The sequence below is a fragment of the Alternaria arborescens genome (assembly GCF_004154835.1).
Source record: "Alternaria arborescens strain FERA 675 chromosome Unknown contig_1, whole genome shotgun sequence".
Lineage (NCBI taxonomy): Eukaryota > Fungi > Ascomycota > Dothideomycetes > Pleosporales > Pleosporaceae > Alternaria > Alternaria arborescens.
In genome coordinates, this window is record NW_021167856.1 from 1,463,795 (window position 1) to 1,484,023 (window position 20,229).

The 20,229-nt window shown below is 51.3% G+C and overlaps 8 protein-coding genes across 8 annotated transcripts; 3 read left to right on the forward strand and 5 right to left on the reverse strand.

Moving 5' to 3' along the window:
- Window positions 1-194: 194 nt before the first annotated feature.
- AA0111_g557 (hypothetical protein) lies at window positions 195-1,293 on the forward strand (the record flags this gene model as incomplete). The annotated part of the gene is made up of 4 exons (XM_028651695.1): window positions 195-375; window positions 426-541; window positions 594-1,073; window positions 1,123-1,293. The coding sequence occupies 4 exons, from the start codon at window positions 195-197 to the stop codon at window positions 1,291-1,293; spliced, it is 948 nt and encodes a 315-aa protein (XP_028511747.1).
- A 2,116-nt stretch (window positions 1,294-3,409) lies between these two features.
- Window positions 3,410-4,280, reverse strand: AA0111_g558 (hypothetical protein; the record flags this gene model as incomplete). The annotated part of the gene is made up of 3 exons (XM_028651706.1): window positions 3,410-3,661; window positions 3,737-4,104; window positions 4,157-4,280. 3 exons carry the CDS (start codon window positions 4,278-4,280, stop codon window positions 3,410-3,412), a joined length of 744 nt encoding a protein of 247 aa, XP_028511742.1.
- Window positions 4,281-5,038: 758 nt separating this feature from the next.
- Window positions 5,039-6,904, reverse strand: AA0111_g559 (hypothetical protein; the record flags this gene model as incomplete). The annotated part of the gene is made up of 2 exons (XM_028651718.1): window positions 5,039-5,282; window positions 5,331-6,904. The coding sequence occupies 2 exons, from the start codon at window positions 6,902-6,904 to the stop codon at window positions 5,039-5,041; spliced, it is 1,818 nt and encodes a 605-aa protein (XP_028511741.1).
- Window positions 6,905-8,232: 1,328 nt separating this feature from the next.
- AA0111_g560 (Nucleolar protein 56) lies at window positions 8,233-9,888 on the reverse strand (the record flags this gene model as incomplete). Its single annotated transcript, XM_028651730.1, has 3 exons — window positions 8,233-9,179; window positions 9,236-9,336; window positions 9,389-9,888. The coding sequence occupies 3 exons, from the start codon at window positions 9,886-9,888 to the stop codon at window positions 8,233-8,235; spliced, it is 1,548 nt and encodes a 515-aa protein (XP_028512161.1).
- Window positions 9,889-10,187: 299 nt separating this feature from the next.
- AA0111_g561 (T-complex protein 1 subunit zeta) lies at window positions 10,188-12,297 on the forward strand (the record flags this gene model as incomplete). Its single annotated transcript, XM_028651741.1, has 11 exons — window positions 10,188-10,229; window positions 10,276-10,329; window positions 10,380-10,420; window positions 10,469-10,490; window positions 10,540-10,581; window positions 10,631-10,651; window positions 10,701-10,874; window positions 10,925-11,620; window positions 11,668-11,971; window positions 12,022-12,212; window positions 12,262-12,297. The coding sequence occupies 11 exons, from the start codon at window positions 10,188-10,190 to the stop codon at window positions 12,295-12,297; spliced, it is 1,623 nt and encodes a 540-aa protein (XP_028512162.1).
- Window positions 12,298-13,143: 846 nt separating this feature from the next.
- Window positions 13,144-16,076, forward strand: AA0111_g562 (hypothetical protein; the record flags this gene model as incomplete). Its single annotated transcript, XM_028651752.1, has 2 exons — window positions 13,144-15,728; window positions 15,782-16,076. 2 exons carry the CDS (start codon window positions 13,144-13,146, stop codon window positions 16,074-16,076), a joined length of 2,880 nt encoding a protein of 959 aa, XP_028512159.1.
- Window positions 16,077-16,279: 203 nt separating this feature from the next.
- On the reverse strand, window positions 16,280-17,688 carry AA0111_g563 (hypothetical protein; the record flags this gene model as incomplete). Its single annotated transcript, XM_028651763.1, has 3 exons — window positions 16,280-16,708; window positions 16,770-17,158; window positions 17,220-17,688. 3 exons carry the CDS (start codon window positions 17,686-17,688, stop codon window positions 16,280-16,282), a joined length of 1,287 nt encoding a protein of 428 aa, XP_028512160.1.
- A 949-nt stretch (window positions 17,689-18,637) lies between these two features.
- On the reverse strand, window positions 18,638-19,542 carry AA0111_g564 (hypothetical protein; the record flags this gene model as incomplete). The annotated part of the gene is made up of 3 exons (XM_028651774.1): window positions 18,638-19,191; window positions 19,250-19,334; window positions 19,396-19,542. The coding sequence occupies 3 exons, from the start codon at window positions 19,540-19,542 to the stop codon at window positions 18,638-18,640; spliced, it is 786 nt and encodes a 261-aa protein (XP_028512157.1).
- Between the last annotated feature and the right edge of the window lie 687 nt (window positions 19,543-20,229).

A 20,229-nucleotide genomic window follows, 5' to 3' on the forward strand; every position in this document is an offset into this window, starting at 1 on the left:
TTAAAGCTACCAGGCCGAGGACGGAGGTGAGCAATCGGGCCCGCATTTCGGCGCCAAGCATCCCGCCTGACATCAGCCCGCTTGAGCTTGGGCCATCGAAAAGTCCACGCCTTCGAGAGCCATCTATCGCGTTGCCATCGTACTGGAATTTATCGTCGCTCAGTACTCCAAATTCATATACCCTTTTATTCACAATGATGTCCCTAAGGAACCTCGCCCGCAGCGCCCCGCGGTCTGCTGCTCGTTTCTCCACCAAAGCCGTTCGCCCGCAATCGTCACTGCGACAGGCTTTCCAGCCAGCAGCATGGGCCGCTCCAATTCCTCGTCTCACAGCATCTTTCTCCATGTCGGCAGCAAGGAGAGAGGACTCTGGTAGTACGCATTGAGTAAATTACAATTGGATGTATATAACTAACATGAATCAGTTAATGAGGAACTCGTCGCGAAGCTTCAAAGCGAGATCTCCATGGAAGAGGGCATGAAGGAGGACGAGGACCTCTCTCACAACATCAAGGAGTACCTTGAGAACAGCCCTTTTGAGGTAAATTCTTGCGTCATTTTGGTTTTGCTGGCTCAATGCTAACAACTACAAGATTGAGGACAAGGCCGGCAACCAGGAAGTAGTCCTTACCCGCACGTTCAACGACGAGAAGATCCGAATCACCTTCACCACCGCCGACCTCAACAGCAACCTGCCCGGCGAGGACATGGCCGAAGACAGCGCCATGTACGACGACGCCGACATGGACGTACAGTCTGGTGGTGCCAACACCAAGGGTGCCATCAACCAGGGCAGGACACAAGATGGAAACATTCGCGTAGCCCCCGAGGACCGCATTGCTCCCGCCGACCGTGAAGAGCTCGAGGACGACTATGAGAATGACGGTGAACAGCAGGGCTTCCCTGCTCATGCCAGCATCCGCATCGAGCGTCCCGGCAAGGGTGCTCTTGCCATTGAGGCTACCGCCCAGGACGGTGACTTCCTCATCGAGGACCTCTACTACTTCCCGTCCGCTGACCTAGCCGACCCCGCCACCGCTGAGAAAGACTGGTCAAGACGCGCTCTCTACACTGTATGTGGAAACCTTGCATATAATATACAACACTTCTAACTTGCAGCAGGGCCCTCCTTTCAGCAACCTAGACGAGGACCTCCAGATCCTCCTTGAGAAGTACCTTGAGGAGCGTGGCATCAACACCCGTCTCGCACTGTTCATCCCCGACTACATTGACCACAAGGAGCAGAAGGAGTACATCAAGTGGCTCAACAACGTCAAGAACTTTGTCGCATAGGTGCATAATTTTCAAAAGCTCTCTTGTATGAACCTGTAACGTACCTCAGCCTTTGAGCGATCTGGGGGCGTTTGCAGGAGTGTAAAATAGTTGGTGAGATTTCTCTCCCTAAACCGTTCTCGGCCGTACGTAGTACCGTCTTGCAGGCAGTCTACAGAACGCGAGACCAACGAACAGAGTACTCAGTGCTCCAAGTTGATCATCTCGAACGGTCCTTACTAGTTCCACGATTCCAGCCATGTAGTTGCACGCTACGAGAACCACGACCCAGATATTATCAAAATATTAAATAGACGCATAACGCGCTTTTCCACTCCAACACTACAAGGACTTTCTTCCTGTTCTCTCGCTCATTGTACGATGTTGTTTGTCTTGCTCGATTTCAAAGCATCTTGCTGAGACAACAAAGACCTGCTTGTGGCGTGGCGTTTGCTGTTATAGACAACAACAACAAAGCCCATCTTCGTCACCTGCGCGCGCGTCCACAACGTGATTGTTTGCTGAACGAAATCCTATACCGAGATTTGTTCGTTTTCCACTGCTACTTTTTACGGATATACTCAAGGATACGTTTTGAAACAACATTCCTTTACTCAATGATAGCCTGCATGCGCTGACTGAACCTCCGCCTCCAAAACTCGAAGCTACAGTCTCCAGGCCAAGTTTGACTAAAAGCTCTTCATCTTCATCTGAATATTGGTTTACATTAACCAGCGCACTGTATGGGCCGCAGATAGCAAAACCATAGGACCTTGGCTTGTGGAATCTGGTCAGAAAGCATGATGCGCAAAGTTGCACCACGCAGCGTTGGTATTGACACAGATCGTGGTTTCTTACCAAATCTTCCACCACCATATACATTTACAGGTGCACGATCTGAGCAGACAAGGTACGTTAAACATGAAAGTGAGCCAAATCATCAGCCAGAATGGTTGCATAATAGCTCACGTTTTATCCCGCCCGACCTCGACGTACGCCGGAAAAGCATACAAACTCATGTCTGACAGGACAAAAACCTCCGACTTCACAACGACCAGCAGAATTCTAGTTGGCTCCGATCTCACACCCTTCCAAATTCACACTAGCCTCCTTACATCGAAATCCTCCTACTTTCGCGCCGCACTCAACGGCCCGTTAGTATTCATAGAATCAGAAACCAACAGTATAACACTTGATGATGTCTCCGTTGAGCACTTCCAACTCCTCGTCACCTGGCTCTACACCTCCATTCTATCTACACCTTTCAAAGACGAAAAACCAGCATACTATACTCTCCTCCATGTCTACGCTCTGGCCGATCGACTAGCTCTAGAAGGCGCCAGGAATGCTGTCGTGGACGTGATTAGCGATCTAGCTGATGAGACGAATAGCGTTCTGACACCTTCTGATACTCGTATTCTGTACGAAGAAATTCGTGATTCGTCACCTTTACGCACCCTCATTCTCGATCTCTTCGCGTTCAAGAAAACAGATCGATTAATAGACTCGCATGGGGATTGGTGGCACGAAGACTTTCTTCGCGATCTGACTGTGCATTTGAAGAGGCCATGTGTGCAGGCTATGCAGAGGCATCGGTTGCGGATGTGGTGTCCGGTATCGTGGCATACCACTCGTGCTTGCGACTACTGCGGGATTGTGCTGCCACCTAGGTTTGGGGCGGTGGCTTGTGAAGACTGTTGTGTGGCATTTTGTACACGGTGTGTGAAGGGGAGTGTTGCAATGGCAAGGTGGGAGGATGGGAGAGGGAGACTTGGGGTTTTAGAGGAGCAGGAAGATATTGCAGTTGGTGTAACCGGGGACGTAAAGAAATGGGAGGCATGTAAGCCGTGGAGAGGAGCAAGGTGTGCGCTTTATCATGAGCATGCTGAGACAGAGAGATGTGCAGATGTTTTTCTGGGGAGATGAGGGATTGTGACGGAAGGGTTCTTACTAGAAATTATTATGGCGTAGTATCGCACTTCTTTGATCGGATATGCTCCGTGACACCTGCTTCCCTGAATTTCACATGCCAAAGATGTGCATGAACATAGACTTTTCCAACTCCAAAGAAGTCTGGACTGTAAAAGGTCTGCATTCTTCTCTGAACGGCCGTTGAATGCTCATAACAGAAGGCACTCTACTTGCCACCTTGATTGAGCCGTGTCGATCGACGCCGAGTCGTCGCCCCAGCGCTCTCCATGTAGCTGCCAACCTGCACAGTCTCTGTCCTAGGAGAGGGCTTGATTGATGCGGCTGTCGGCTTCCTAATACCTTTCTTGACTTTTTGTGCGACGCCTCGTGTTGTAGGTTTCCGCTCGGGTTCATCGACATCGTCTTGCTCGAACATCTCATCGACAGGCTTTTTTGCAATCGTCTTTGGTCTTGACATCTGGGGTTGCCATTAGTTATTGTGCTGTATAATGGGACAAGAACCACAGATCTCGGCCCATTCACTTGTACTTACTGGTCTCCCCACATCCCATTCGGATATATCTGAAGGACATTCTGATAGTTCTGAGGGTGAAGCAAAGTCTCGTAGACCCGCTGCGATGGTTTTCGAAGGTGTCGTAGGGCTGGCATTCTCCATCTTACCGATAGTATGCTTTGTATCAGTGCGATCACGAAGCAGCTCATCACGCTGCATTGCAACTACCTCCCTGTGTTTAATATCTGTTGCGGATAGAAGACTGTTGGTCTCGTCGCCCAGCATATGGAATGCGGACTCTTCGCGTTCTGCAGTCCCGCCGTCTGCTTCATCATCGCTCAAGCACATCGGAGGTAAGGGTGTGGGAGCTCGGGCTGCAGGATCATAGCAATCAAATTCATGATACTCTGGGCTAGTCAGTCACGAAGATAGCCGTAGTCTGGCCGTAAATTAACCCACTTCCAGTTTCGTCAGTAAAGCCCTCTGAATCCCACTTGTACGTCCCATCGTAGAACTTGCGCGAGTACTCAGTGAGAGCTACATCCGCTGGGAGATGAGTGCGATATGTCGCAGAACCGACCATGCTGCCTTAGAGATATTGTGTGAGGCTGAGTTGAATAAGTTGTGAGAGTAGCACTGCGCGATAGTTGTGTCTTGAGGAATTGTCAATTGTATTGTGAGTCTGCACGTGAGGTAACAGCAATTATTGATAATGTAATGTGCGAGCTGATATACGCGAGCGTGACGTACAAATATCTCAGAAAGTAAGAGTGGTTGTGAAAGAGGTAGGAACTGCACTTACTACTTCAGGTAAAACAAACGCAGTTGTGTACTACTGAGACAGGCCCACTGAGACACTCTACTACCCAAGTACGAAGGCCAACAGGAAGACATTACCTGTTCGAATCATCCCGTCAATCGACCAATATGTTTGGCATGTACATGAACTCGCGAAAATCACGGTCACCGAATTCGTCATCGAACATAATTTCAGGCACAAGAAACAGAAAGACAGGAAAGACTTGACTGAAGTAATGGTTCTATGTTCTTGAGAACGACTATACGCCGTATGAGGACAACGCCTGCTGAAGTCATGCATACTCTAACATCACCCAACTTTATATCCTGCCTAGCGAAGTGGCTATCGCAACGTCCGCTAAGGGTATCGTACAGATAACAAAAGGAATACTGAAGAATCGAACATGAAATAAAGAACCGTGCCAGAGTTCCGATGCCAATAATAAGGAGAAAAAAGGTTATTTGCGGCTGTAGTAGCTTGATCCCCTTGGCGGACGGGGGCGGAGAGTTCGAAGTGGTCTTCTCTCGGTCAAGTCCTGTATGCTACATAGCACTAGCCTGGCCGGCGTGAGTAGACATGTTAGTCAGCGTCTTAGCCATGGATTCTCGAGCTGCCTTCTCCTGTTCCATTTGCGCACGATCAGCCTTAGTAACGCGAGGCTTGCGGACAGTAGAACCACCACGAGAGCCAGGACCTCCGCCACGTCCTCTGCCGCGACCTGAAGCCTCTCCTCGTACAGTGCCGCCACGTCCGCGTCCTCGTCCGCGTCTAACGGTGCCGTCGGCCCTACTTGGTGTTAGCTTAATTCGATCTGGAGACATGATAGTTACGTACCTCTCTACAGTTGGCTTCTCCTCGGTCACGAGTGGGCCGCTGTAAACAAAGAAACCGTCTTTCGCCATGAGAGCTTGCTGTTCCCAGGCCAGCTCTGTGTCATCGATGAAGTCATCCTCCTTGTCATAATCTTCTTGTTTGCGCTTGCGTCGCTTCTTGCCTCCGTTCTCCTTGGCCGATGTCTCATCATCCATGCCGCCCATTTCGACATTACTCTCGTTCTCGGACAAATCAACAGACTGGTCGTCATTTGAGCCACCGCCTGCAGCTCGCTCAAGTGCGGTACCTGCCGCTGCAATCTGGCGCTGACGCTCTTTGCGAGCAGCGATGCGAGGATGCAGAGCAGCGAAACCGTACTTTTTCTCGACCTCCTGTGCGAAGTTGATTGTAACATTTTCCTTTCCCTTCAGATCAAATGTCAGGTAGATGTTGGTGCCTTGTGTCTCGGATGCACCATTGGCGTTTGCAACCGGGCCAAACGGCGTTCCCGACAAGAGGCCACTTCCAGTAGGCAACGGTGGCGGGGCCTCTTTTTGGCGAGCTGCTTTAGTAGGTGGGGTTGGTGCATTCGATTGCGAGGGTGTACCCGAGTTTGTCGAATTTTCCTTTGCCATGGGAACTGATGTTGGCTTGCTGGGCTCGGTGTCAATGTCCATAGGAGTCGGTCCCGATGAGGCAGTGGGGTACGGTTGAGCTTGAGTTTGGAGGGGTGCCTGCGGCTGTGGCTGCTGTTGTTGAAGCTGAGGTGAGTAGTCTTGAGAAGGAAGGACCGAGGCTGGTCGCGTGGAGAAGGCGGCAGGTGACACGGGTGCTGATGTGATGGATGCCTGTTGCTGGAGTTTGGGAGGGTGCGAATAGAATGAATTACTGGCAGATGGCGGGTCGATAAGACTTGTGATGGAAGGTGAGGCACTAGCACGGTGGTTGATCGGGGGTGAAACGGGCGGCGGCGGTGCACTTGCTGGAGGTTGTGGTTTTGACTCAAAGGTGTCGCCACGAATGGGATCATATCGTTGGCCTGAACTAGATGGCCGCGGTGTTGAGGGCGCGACGCTGATGTGTGAAAGGTTTGGGTTACTATGAAGGGTGGGTTCGGGATTGCTCAAGACGCGAGCAGGCTGTGAGACAACGGGCGGCTGCTCGGGTTGCAAGACAGCGACGGGCTCACTGGGTGCAGCTTGAGGTGTAGGCGACTGCTGCACAGGCGGTTTCTCGTCCACGGCTTGTGCGACTGGCTGTGCCTGTGCCTCCAGCGATGCCTTTGTCCTTCTCTTACGTTGAGCGGGGGCAGCATTTGGGTCCTTGGGCTCCGACTTGCGGGGCTTTCGTGTCTTCTTCTCTGGTTCAGGTGCACTGGGATCTTTTGCTTTTGGTTTGGGACCTGGCTTCTTGCGAGGAAGGCCGCTCGCAGTAAGACCGCGTGGAGCTGGTGATGCAGTTGCAGGGGTTGGTGTGCTAGTTCCAACACCAACACCACCTGCAGGAGTGCGGATAGTCGATGTCGGAGTGCCCTGCTCAGGCGAGTGCGGGGGCGAGCTTAGACTGCCCGGCGAAGATGCATCGTCTACGTCCATGGCGCAGAACACTAAATCGCTGCGGTCCCTAGAAAGATGGTAGAATGCTTCTAGCGCGTGTGGACGGCAAATTAAATAGACAACAGAATGTTCGATTTGAGCGGCGAAGGGGTGCAGGTAGATTCAGGGCCCTGATGCTGGCCGAACGGGTTTGCAGATTCAACACCAGAAAAAGTGTGGATAGCAGACTACTGCAATGGCTTGCGAGAACACCAAAGTCGAGGTGCAGCCGAGAGCCGGACCGGGAGATGTCTAAAGAGCGTCTGATGCACGGCAAGGAACACCAAGTTTCGATGTCTAACGAGATCTTGATGACAACCGCCTCCGCAAGAGCTGTATCGATGGAAAGGTAGTTGCAGCGTTAGAAAATTGTACAGAAAAGAGAGAGGACAATAGAGGAAGAGAAAGTGCGAAGGAAGTCTCCAGACCTTCTCGGGGGGTTCAGGGCTTCAAGTAGGCATTCGAGCGATTTGGGACAGCAGCGGGCCAAAGCTTGGGTTACGACGAGCCCTAGAACAGAAAAACAGTTTACGCCAGAGCAGTGGACGAGTCCGGGGCGCTGCGCACTGTGAATGAACCCTGGGTCTATGCCGGCTGCTGTGTTAGGTCTTAGGCGTATCAAACATGACATGTTGGCATTTTCACCAACGTTCCCCTTCGTCATATGCTTGCCGGAACAGCCCCTTTGTAGCTACCTAGCTCAACGATATTGCGATGACCGATTACTTTGCTCTCTAGTAATAGCCACGAACAAACAAGTGATCCATCTCTTCCATTGCACCATAAACATGCGACATACAAAGAGGCGCATTAGCCGCTGCCTGACGTTAATTGCCGTGCATACATGCGAATGGCCGCAAACACCACATGCAGCCGTCGAAAAAGTCACTCGGTACTGGCGAACTACTAATGCGCCAGCATTTGCAGCTTGTATCACCGTTCATCGTGAATTATTCTATAGATAGTTGTCTGGTGGTTCGCAGCTTGCATGTGGCCTAAGCGTCTTGGCGCTCCGATCTCTTGCAGGGGTGTCTGATTGGGCCGGAATTCAGGCACGCTCCACATGTGCACCAATCTAGCCTGGTTGCGATACCCGCGCACTTCATCATCGCCATGTCAAGTTATGGAAGAATCATGCTTTTGTAACTTTGATAACAGCTCGAGGTATACAGAACCATCCACCATTCGTGAACAGCGTGCGGAAACTCATAGCCCAGATCCAGTCCTCTCTAACTAGCACAGAAAACAACTCCAAAAACACCGACACATCGTAAAACGCCGATCCAGAATGCGAGAAGGGTATGAATACAGCTGGTTAGGGCAGGTCATCACGCCTTGCTCTTCTTCTTCTTCTTCTTCTCACCATCCTCCTCGTCACCGGCCTTTCGCTTCTTCTCCTTCTTGGACTTCTTGTCAGAGACCTCGTCATCGCCTGACTTCTTGGACTTCTTCTTGTCCTTCTTCTCCTTGCGTACAGCCTGCTCAGTAGCAGCGGCAGTGACGCCGTCGGCCATCTCAACATCCTCAGTGGCGGTCGCAGTGGGGTCCTCGACACCAATGTCATTCAGGACCAAGTTCATGGCAGCCTGCATGACCGCCGCGTTCTTCGCAGGAGGAGCACCAGATGCATAGAACTCAATGCGCTCGTCGACCTGACGCTTGAGAGCCTCACCGAACTTCGATGTTGGTGTGTCGGAGAAGTTGTCAATCCTGGAGGCAATGGAGCACTTGTTGGCAAGGAAACGCGAGATTCTTCCCTTTGACTTCTGGCCAGTGCGGCCAATGAACGAACTGTGGTAGATAAGACCATACTTGGGAGTGTTTCCCTTGGTCTTGAGGGCTCGGAAGAGAGCCTTCTCGGCACCGAGAATCTGGACGGTACTGGCAGGGTATTTGGAAAGGTTGGTCAAAGAACCAGCCTTCGAGATAAGGCGCGCACCAACGGTGTCACCGATCAAAGCAGCCAGGTTAGGAGCGACTTGGTTCATGCGGCTTCCGAGGTAGTTGCTGAGCTGCTTGCGGTACGCAGCCAAGGAAGCGGTCCTCTTCGCGAAAGCCATGACAATCTCCATGTCTGCTGCAGAAAGATCGCGACCCATAGAGGTCCTCGCAGCGTTGATGATTGCTTGCGCAATGCTCTCGTCGTCATCAACGACAGCAGCGAGCTCGTGGAGATCCTCGTCGCTCAAACGCGACTTGTCACCAATCTGCAAGACCACCTTGGCGTATTGTTCATTGCTGTTGACGATTTTGGCGAGCTCGGGAAAGTGCCAGCCTAAGGAACATTAAGTCAGCAGCTGTTCCAAGTCTCCAGGAATGGAGGGAAAATACCATAGTTCTCGCGAAGCCTCATGCAGAAGGTGTTCAGGTCCTTGTCGATCTGATCGAGCGTCGCGATGGCCTGGATGATGTGGTTGTCCTGCTTCTGGACGCTGGAATAGATGTTAGTGTCCGATTGCCATGCAATTCGTGCGCGAAGCTTACCTGAACTTGACCTTGCCGCGAGAGTAGGCGTGTCCAAGACCAAGAATGGAGCGGTCGATATCGCCGGGTTGGAGCTGCTTGATGAGCTTGCCGCTGTGCTGGCGAAGACCGCGAAGCAGGTCAGAGACGACTTCGGAGGTGACGGCAGTCTCGCACGCGAGGTTGGGGAAAGCGGCCTTGATGCTACCCGCCAAGTTGCTCTCGCTTACACCAAGCGTGATGGTCTTCTTCTTTCCAGCCTTAGGGAGGTTGGTCTCGAGCGTTGCCCTCAGGAAATCAGACATGATGCCTTCCGAGACATCGTTGATCTCGGAGAGGGCATCTTGGGTGCCCTGGAACGGCGCAAGGCCGACGAGCTCGACGGTCTTTCCGAATTTGTCGAGATCTTGCACAGCCTTCTGCACTTCCGCGAGACGGCTGCCAATGGTGTCGGGTTGGAGGACGACCTTGAAGACGGCATAGCCGACAGGGCTCTCGTGTAGCAGGTAGTCTACACTCATCGTGGCGTTAGTTGTTGGCGCGCAAGTATTGCGGATTTCGGCGCGACGAGCTGAGTCGTTATTTGGTGTGTGCGCTGGAAATTCCGCAGTCGGGATGGAGGTGTGAACGGTCGCAAGTTCGTGGTGTGGAAAGCTTCGAACTTTTTCAGGGCCCGAGCTTCCGCGCTAAGTAGGCCCGCTTAGAATTCAGTGCTTGAGAAGAGGGACGCGCCAGGCAACGCGGAAACAGCATCTTGCCCCGCCATACATCATTTGCTTGGTTACTGCACTGTTCGATACCCGTATAGATTCTCTTCAGCATGTCGGCCGCACAACTTCTCAATCCCAAAGCCGAGTCGAGGGTACGCCGCTTCTTTGCAGCGCAGAGGCACCGCTAACAATGCACAGAGGCGCGGGGAGGCTCTCCGTGTGAACATCTCGGCCGGTGAGGGTCTGCAGCAGGTATGGAATGCTTCAGGAAGAAGAGAGAGACTGTCTGACTTTGGTGATAGGTTCTTGCCTCAAATCTGGGACCCCGCGGTACACTTAAGATGTAAGGAAGAACAAGCCATCTTCTAAACGAGAATCTAACAGAATATAGGCTCGTAGATGGTGCAGGAGGAGTATGAACACTCAGACAATACACGGGACATGTTCTGACGAGGTCTCCAGATCAAGCTCACAAAAGATGGAAGCGTTCTGCTCAAGGAGATGGTATGTGTCTCCACCACAACATTATCTTCAAAGGCTAACTACATACCAGCAAATCCAAAACCCCACTGCCGTATGTCCTAGCACCCCTCCGTTCCTAATTCGCGACTCAAATAACGCAGGTCATGATTGCACGAGCAGCAACAGCGCAAGACGAAATCACAGGCGATGGAACAACATCAGTGGTACTGCTGGTTGGAGAACTACTGAAGCAGGCTGATCGCTACATTGCTGAGGGCCTTCATCCCCGAGTGATCGCAGATGGTTACGACATCGCGAAGACAGAGTCACTGAAGGTATAGACAGCGGAAAGTTTGTTCGGTGAAGATTCGCTGACCATATACAGTTCCTTGACGAGTTTAAGCTCACAAAGGAAGTCGACCGCGAGCTCCTCCTCTCTGTCGCGCGAACCTCGCTATCGACCAAGATCAACAGCTCGCTTGCCGAACAATTGACCCCCGATATTGTCGATGCCGTACTCGCAATCTACCAAGCGCCCGCGAAGCCAGATCTGCACATGGTTGAGATCATGACTATGCAACATCGCACCGCCGCCGACACACAGCTTATCCGAGGACTTGCTCTAGACCACGGCGCAAGGCATCCGGATATGGCTAAGAGGGTTGAGAACGCATACATCCTGACTCTCAACGTCAGTTTAGAGTACGAAAAGTCTGAGATTAACTCTGGTTTCTACTACTCGAGCGCCGAACAGAGGGAGAAGCTTGTTGAGAGCGAGCGCCGCTTCGTCGACGAGAAGTTGAGGAAGATCGTGGAGCTGAAGAAGGAGGTCTGTGGCGACGACCCTAAGAAGGGCTTCGTGATAATAAACCAGAAGGGTATCGACCCGCTCAGTCTGGATGTCCTTGTCAAGAACGGAATCTTCGCGCTGAGGAGAGCGAAGAGGAGGAACATGGAGCGTCTCCAGCTGGTGTGCGGTGGCACATCGCAAAACAGTGTAGACGACATGACACCAGATGTCCTCGGATACGCAGGTCTTGTTTACGAGCACCAGCTTGGTGAGGAGAAGTACACATTCATCGTAAGTAAACCGAGTAAAATAACAGGGCACACACTCACAACAAACAGGAGGATGTCAAGGAGCCAAAGTCCGTCACTTTACTCATCAAGGGCCCAAACACACACACCATTGCTCAGATCAAGGACGCCGTTCGCGACGGTTTGAGGAGTGTGTACAACATGATCGTAGACGGAAGCGTCGTCCCAGGTGGAGGTGCTTTCCAAGTCGCATGCGCAGCTCATCTCAATAGTGAGCAATTCAAGAAGACAGTCAAGGGTAAAGCGAAGTGGGGTGTATCGGCCTTCGCTGACGCACTGCTTGTCATTCCTAAGACACTTGCGGCGAACTCGGGTCATGATATCCAGGATTCGTGTAAGTATCGTTCTGCTGCTTTTCATCGTACTATACTTACCAAATAACAGTGGCTGCGCTGCAGGACGAGCACGCCGAGGGCAATGTCGTCGGTTTGAACCTTGCAACTGGAGAAGCGATGGACCCTACTCAAGAAGGTGTCTACGATTCGTTCCGAGTACTGCGCAACTGCATAGCATCCGCTACCGGTATCGCATCGAACTTGCTGTTGTGTGACGAGATGCTCAAAGCACGACAGATGGTGAGTAGATATACCTTTTCTAGAACAACTGAAGCTAACCAATACCTAGGGACGACAACCTGGACCTGGCGGCGAGGAGCAATGATAGTATCGTGTTATATCTGGAAGACCAGACAGGCTACCGCAGCACCATCGCGTCAGCAACATTCTACCGATACAGAAGTACGAAAAATGGTGCAGTACAAGTAGATGAAAGGTAGCGAACTCTACTTCGTGCCGGTGCTGCATGCCGACTCTGTCTAAATAGATTAAAATAATACGATCGCGTCACATGGCCAGCCTAGTTCCATCGGAGTGATTGACATTCCCCTTGATACTTTGATCGTAGGAACTTGGGGTCCAATTTTATCGTCTGTCAAACACATTTGTAGACAGACTTCGTGGTTGAAACGCGTTCTGCACAGCTGAAACATATGCAGAGATGTCCAATGCTGGACCCCTTTTTGGCCAGGGTAATTTAAGCTTAAATTTAGCGTTCGGCTAGGACGGATGCTGTTCTGGTGCGGGGGCGTGGCCTCGCGTGCGGGAGCGCAGAGCATCTTAAAGTTAGAAGATGCCATGTAGAAAGTGACAGCAACGTGTATGTATCTTAGGAAGAATGTCATTCCGTGTTTGTTTTGAATGTTTATATCTCACTTGTTTCTTTCGCGAAATTGTAAAGCGAAAGATCTGCTACAGACCCATCGAGAGATCTCCAGGGCGTGCATACGCTAGCTGCTGTGTCGAGAGCCAAGACTGTTGGAAACAAGACAAGCCACCTGCCAGTCGTTCACTTTCTGTTGGCTCGAGTTCCTGTTCCTTTCACTACATTCGCGCTCAGATGGCAGCGACAACATAGCGACGCGATACACTCCTTCCACGCTTCCATTCCTCATTCGGCGACGAAGCGCTCGCGATACCCGCCTTTCGATTCTCCCACGCTCCCTCCACCATGTTTCGATATCGACGTTACCGCGCCTTCCTTGTCTTTGCTGTTATTGCTGTACTAGCGCTATACAAATTTGGGGGTTCAAGCGCGGCGGCATGGAGAGAAGCTGCATCGAACGCCGTTGGCTCAGCTGGCCTGAAAAGCGATGCTGAGAAGGCTCCACAGGAGGACACTCCTCCGCGTCCCGCTGTGGCACATGAGACGAGAAGTCTGGTGCTAGATGTACCCGCAGCTAGTACTCCGCAGTCACTTCAGACGCCGCCTCCTGTGAAGACACCAGCTCCTTCGTCAACATTGAGCCCTGCTGTCACCGAGCAGCAACAGAAGCCCTCTATCCCTACACCCATTCGACCACAACCACATGGCCAGCCCGCCATTGCGGACAACCCATTAGAACCATCATCAATTATTGATGCCATACACTGGACGAAACTTCCCGAACACTTCCCCGTTGCCGCCGAATCGCTCATCAAGCTGCCATCTGGCACCCCGAAATCCATACCTAAGATTCAAGCCAAGTTCAAACCGGAAGATGCGACAGCAAAGGCCGAAAGGATTGCAAAACTGGACAAGATCAGAAGTGTAGCAAAGAAGTCTTGGGAAGGATACAAGGCAAATGCCTGGTTACACGACGAGCTGCGGCCACAGTCCGGTACTTTTAGAGATCCCTTTGCCCACTGGGGTGCAACGTTGGTAGACGCCCTTGACACTTTGTGGATAATGGGCCTCAAGGACGAGTTCGAAGAGGCTGTAAAGGCAGTGGACAGCATCGATTTCACCACGACCCCGCGCGCTGATATCCCCTTGTTCGAAACAACTATTCGCTATCTTGGTGGGCTGCTGGCTGCCTACGATTTGAGCGACAAGAAGTATAAGAATTTGCTAGACAAGGCGGTAGAGCTCGCCGAAATTCTTATAAGCGCGTTTGACACACCCAACCGGATGCCTGAGACGTATTATTACTGGAGGCCCGATTTCGCGTCTCAACAGCACCGTGCTAGCGCACATGTTGTTCTGGCCGAGATAGGATCACTCTCTATGGAATTCACCCGACTCGCGCAGCTCACAAGAGAACACAAGTACTACGATGCCATTGCACGCATCACGGACAACCTGGAGGAATTTCAGGGAAAGACTCAACTCCCTGGAATGTGGCCAACATATCTGGACGCTTCCGGATGCGGAAGACAGTATATTGATATGCCTCCCCAGGCGCCTCTCAAAGCTCCAGCAGGTTATCTTGACGACCTGTCGTCAACTGTTGCTGAGCCTGCTACACCCTCCCCTACCGAGATGCTTTCTCCAGAAGGCAAGAAATACGTACCATTAGACTTGCCGGACCCTGTCGTGCTTGCGCAAGATGATGTGCCGGCTGACACAGCTGCCAAGGAAGACTCCGTGGTTCCCGGTACCGCTGGAAAGGCCAAGATCAAGGATTGGGACGGTAGTGCAGTGGAAAAGCGACAGCTCGATATCGATGAGTCTGAACCACCGAAAGCGGTGCTGGATGCTCAGGTCGCCTCTTCGACTTCGTCCGCCTCTTACGCTAAGCCGACGCCCCCAGAGTGCATACCCCAAGGTTTTGTATCAAGCTCCAGCTACGGACGCGAAGAGTTCACGCTAGGCGGTATGTCGGACTCTACGTACGAATATCTGCCCAAGCAGTACTTGCTTCTTGGTGGCCAGATTGAGAAGTACCGGACCATGTACGAACAGTCGATGGATGTCGTCAAGAAACATCTGATTTTCCGACCAATGCTACCAAAGGGGGAAGACATTCTCTTTTCTGGCAAGCTGAACGTCCCATCCAATATCGATGCTACCAAAGCGGGTGACCTAACTGCTGAAAACGCACATCTCACCTGTTTTGCTGGTGGTATGTTCGGCATGGGCGCAAAGCTATTCGACCGCCCTGAGGATCTCGAGATCGCAAAGAAGCTTACAGAGGGCTGCGTCTGGAGTTACAGCATGACTCCGACCGGCATCATGCCGGAATCGTTTGAGGTTGCTCCATGTGAAGACAGGAAAGACTGTACATGGAACCAAACAGCGTACTGGGAGTACATTGATCCACGATATGAGTCCCGAATGGAAACCTACAAGGAGCAGCGCAAAGTGTATGAGTCGCAGATTGCGTCCGCTTCATCATGGTATGAGGCGGAACTTGCTGCGATGACCGCACCGCCTACCCCTGTTGTAGCTGCTGCGGTTGAGGCCCAGGCCACGTCTTCATTGGTCTACGCAGATACGCTGGATAAGCGTCAAATTATCGAACACGTAGATGACGTAGAGATTGCACACATGTCATCCGTGATCGCGTCTGCGTCTGCATCTGCGAGCGCTTCGCAGGACCACGAGTCGGTCATGGGCGGCGAGTCCGAGGAAGGCGAGGGGCCACCCACCAAAGTTCAACCTGATTCGAACATTGCGGAGCTTGCGCCGCAGGCTAGTCTTACGCTGCCCAACTTCCCATACGTCTATTCGCCACAGCCAGTCATGAACCACGAAGATTATGTGCAGAACAGAATTCAAGAGGACCGTCTGCCACCGGGTGTCACAAGGATTGGGGCCAAGAACTACATTCTCCGGTGAGTCACTTACTTTCACGACAAGGTTTATCTAGTCGCTAACATCTGGATAGCCCCGAAGCCATAGAGTCCGTCTGGTACATGTACCGCATAACTGGCGATTCACACTGGCGCGATGCAGGATGGCGTATGTTCCTCGCCATCGACCAACATACAGCCACTGAGTTTGGTAACTCAGCCATCGACGACGTTACCAAACTGACGCCGGAGCTCAACGATGAGATGGAGAGTTTTTGGCTAGCGGAGACGCTGAAGTACTTCTACTTGTTGTTTGCGGAAGAGGATCTGATTAGCTTGGATGATTGGGTATTGAATACCGAGGCGCATCCTTTCAAGCGGCCGACATAGAAGACTTCAGTGAGCTTGGATTTCTGCTCAGGTTGTTGCGTGGAGTTTTTGGCGTGTTGGTGTATGGTATACCGACTGCATTGGATAGTCGTCATTTAGGTCTGACCTTAGGTGAAACATAATAGCCATTGCGTTGCTCCCCCCATGTAAGACCCCTAGGCACTACCGCCGTACCTGGTGACAAACCATGCACTACGCTTTCGCTATAACGGTTTTGTCTCGCCTGAAACTATCTTTGTATTGCCTCGCAAACGGCCATCAACAGTAATTTGCACCGTCTCATCCCTTTTCCAAAGTTCTTGGCCGTCTGTGTTGCTTTGATGAGATCCAGTAAGACGTACTCTGTACCAACGTTCGGCCGTGGTAGTGTATGTCTTTGAGTTGACCTTTCCCGTGTAAACGGTAACATAGACAATTTTCCTGCTACGAGCGGGTACCATGATGGAGTGGTCGATGCCTACAGTCAGTGTAGTTGTCTCACTCGTAGATTTGGACGTTTCGTGCTCGTCGTTGAAGTTGACTGCCACCTTCCATCCTACCGTGGCTTCAACAATACCAATACCTGCTTTGCCAGATACAGAGTACTCGGCTGTTATGCCAGTGGCGTATGCATCTCTCACTGTTGTGGTGATCTATGAAGAGGAAGCATAGAATCAGTTTACGTCTCATTGAGATTTCTTACACAAGGCTTACCTCGATCTTATGTTCTTTGGAGAATTTAATCGCCATTAAGGCTTCTTCATGGCCAGGGTTCTCCACCCATATTTCCTCATAGATTGATTGATCCACATCCTGGTCGGTCTTCGCAATCATTACAGGCTGAACGACCGAGCGTATCGGCTTGATGTTGCTCCATCTGAACGCTGTTATTCGGTCGTTGAAGCCAAAATCTTGTAGCTTCCGGACCTCTTGGGTTTCGCCGCCGCCCATGATCCTATTGAAGCTCTCGCCTCTGCCGTCTGGATTATCGAAGAGCTCAACAGACTCGCGATCCAGACTCTTCCATCGTAGGGATGTTGTTCTGTCGTTTATCCACCATCGATCTATGGTGTGGAGGGTTTCAGGGGCCCACTCGCTCAAGACTACAGCACATGGATGTGTTAGCTATCAAAAGCGGATCTGCTGCAATTGGAACTGACCTACATATGGTGACACGATTATTTGTGAAGTCTTGGTCGTCGAAAAGCTCGATTGCGCCTTGATTTAAGTCAACCGTGCGCCAAAAGAATTGCGATATCTTGTCATTCATCTGCAACCGATCCAGATCCACGCTTTCGGTTTGTCCGGTCCCAATGAGATCGAGCGTACGGCCGGCGTCAGAGAGGTCTGCGTACTTCCCCGAGGCCGGCACACTTGGGAGGTGGTCCATGAACGTCAGGACGGTCCCGACCGGCAAGTTGAATGCAATCCAACTAGCTTTGTCGAACAGATTTTGGTCTACCCGAAAGCGATGCTTCTGGGAGTACCCATTGTAAATGTTGATTTCGGTACTGTTGCTATTCCAGTTGAAGTCTTGATACAGGTGAACGCGGCCACTTGCAACGTCGGGAGCTCGCTGCGAAGGAGATGGGAGCCTGGTGAGTCTGTTCACCTTATCTTGTACGGACTGCATTCTGGAGACTAGTCGTAGAATATGGTAAAGAGACTGACTGGTGAATATGTGAAGATTCAGTTGAGAGAGACGGGTGTGATCGAAGAGATATGATGCCGAAATCTTGTCTTATTGTTAGTAGGGTGAGTCCAGAAGTTGGAATCAATGCATGCTACTCTTATACATATTCGTGCATTCTTGCCGCATACATGAATCTGAGCCAAGCGATTGGAATAGAAACTATACGATGTATCTCGATAGTGGCGCCCATCTTCAGCAACGCCATGAATAGCCGTCCCATGCTGCGTCAGAGAATCTCTTCCGTTCAGTATGTTGTTGTGTAAGTTCCTTGTCAATTACTACAAAGATCTAAGGGTGGCTTTACCCAAGGCAGCTGAGGAAAGGTCACTCTTGTCTAGTGTATGCTTGGCAGATGCTTCACGGTCAGCTGAAGAATCTAATTATATACAGAGTCATCAAGCCTCACATGTAGCGTTGTGCGGCTGATGGTAGTCTTTTGACAAGGTTGAAATCATGTGTGATGCAGCGGAGTTGTGTCCGCGAGGCTTATCGCATGCGGGGTCGCCGTCCTGAACGCACGATTGGATCGGCATACTGTCGAGGAATTGAAGGTACAGGTCCACTGACTTACTGTTGCGGAATGACTGTATGGATGCACCATCGCAATGTCACCTTAGGTGCACTTGTGTGGTAGTGTGTGAAGAAGACGATATCTCTCAGCCCTGTTTCTGGACCACTTCTTAGCGGTATACCAGACGCGCACTAAAAGGATAGAATTGGCGGTCAGCTAACCTTTCCCGAACCTGACGGATACTCCTAGTTGAATTGAGATGTTACATTCGACTGACCTCGACCTACTCTCACAACATATCTTGGGACACTGAAGCTATACTCACGCCTCTCATCTCCTTAACATTTTCGTTCTTTTGCGGAATTATCTCCAATGATCTTAGCGCTTCTCACCGATAGTGAGCTGAGAGTCGGGTATGTACTGAGAATCCTGAGCAACATCGTCGCCTGGCAGCTCAGCGGGTGGTATTTCCACGCTAGGCTTGACACCGATTTCCTGAGGTGCTATGTTCTTGGAATCCATCTCTTGCTTTCGATCTTCGTGTGGCAATTCAGTAATTGCACTTCCACCAACCTCTCGTCGCTCGTCGGAGGGTATCTCTGGCACTTGATTTTGTTTCTTCTTACGACGTAGAAGTAAAAAGATAGCGACAGCGATGAGAGCAAGTCCACACACGCCACCAACTACACCACCAGCTATAGCACCAGTGTTGTTCTTCTTGGGTCCGCTCACTGCACTAGAAGATGGGGTCGAAGATGGGGAGGACGATGATGTTGGAATCAGCGACGACGACGATATTTGATCAGGTGGGGTACAAGCATCGACGCTGTAATAGACGAAAGACGAGTTATAACACTCGGCTATCTGAGCGAACTGGAGGACTGTCGAAGAGCATGGTACGAATTCTTCGCTATCGGCCCCGTAGATGGTAGCTAATTAGTATTTTCAATAAGTGTAACTTTTCTATGAAGGTACAACGCAACGACTTACCACTGCAGCCTGGATCAAGACCTACGACCTGAAAGCTCCCGTATTTCCCCTGGTCGGCCAATCGAGTGCAAGTCCCATTAGGATACTAGTTGTTGGAGGGCGAAGTCAGTCTGTGTCTCGCATGCAGTTCGTATAGGTACACTTACGCCATTTTCTGCATTGATACTTTGGAACGCATTCTTGCACTGCCCGTCCGTAAACGTCGCGATTCTTGAGCTGGAAGCGACTTGAATAGGAACTATAATTGAGGCGAGGCTGAAAGCCATCCAAGAACCGATGCTAGAATACGGCATGATCTTGTGAAGTCTGAGGGCTTGCTGAATGTGAGTGCCGCTGATAGACGCGAGTCGAAAGGCGTTGCAGTAGGCGACTCAAGAGGTGGGCCGGGGCTTATTGCTCGTAAATGCGGCTCCACTGTCTAGTTAGGAAACTTGCTGCATCTTCACAAGACTGTGATGCAACAAGAAACGATCGCTGCAAAACAACAGGCCAGCCTGATCGGCCCCATCACCAATAGCCTATCGTAGGCCGTACACATACACATACGTAGGTGGTGCGTGAATACAGAAGCCGAAGTCGAGCCATTCCGAGCAATCTTGCGATGCAGGAACCGCTTTCGGTGTTTTGTGATACCAGAATGATGCGTCATCAGCGCCACAAGATGTCTACGCGTGCGTCGATTGGCTGCAGCGGCGGTCGACCCCGAGACGGGACGCTCCCGCCTCTTAGTATGTCTAGTCTTGCTCCACGGAAAAGGTTCGCATTAATTAATCGCACACCATCTGTTCAGCTTCGTCAGCTTCATGCATCATGAAGGCAAGCATATCGTGACAAAGCAAGCACTTTACATAAAAAGCTGTGGAATACGAAGAAAAGAGCCCCCTCCAGCTACGACGACCCACCAAAGCGTAGGCTACGTGTGGTGATCTTCTAATTGTAGATGATGCGGCCCCAGTCTATCCAGCGCCTCGTCCAGAAAC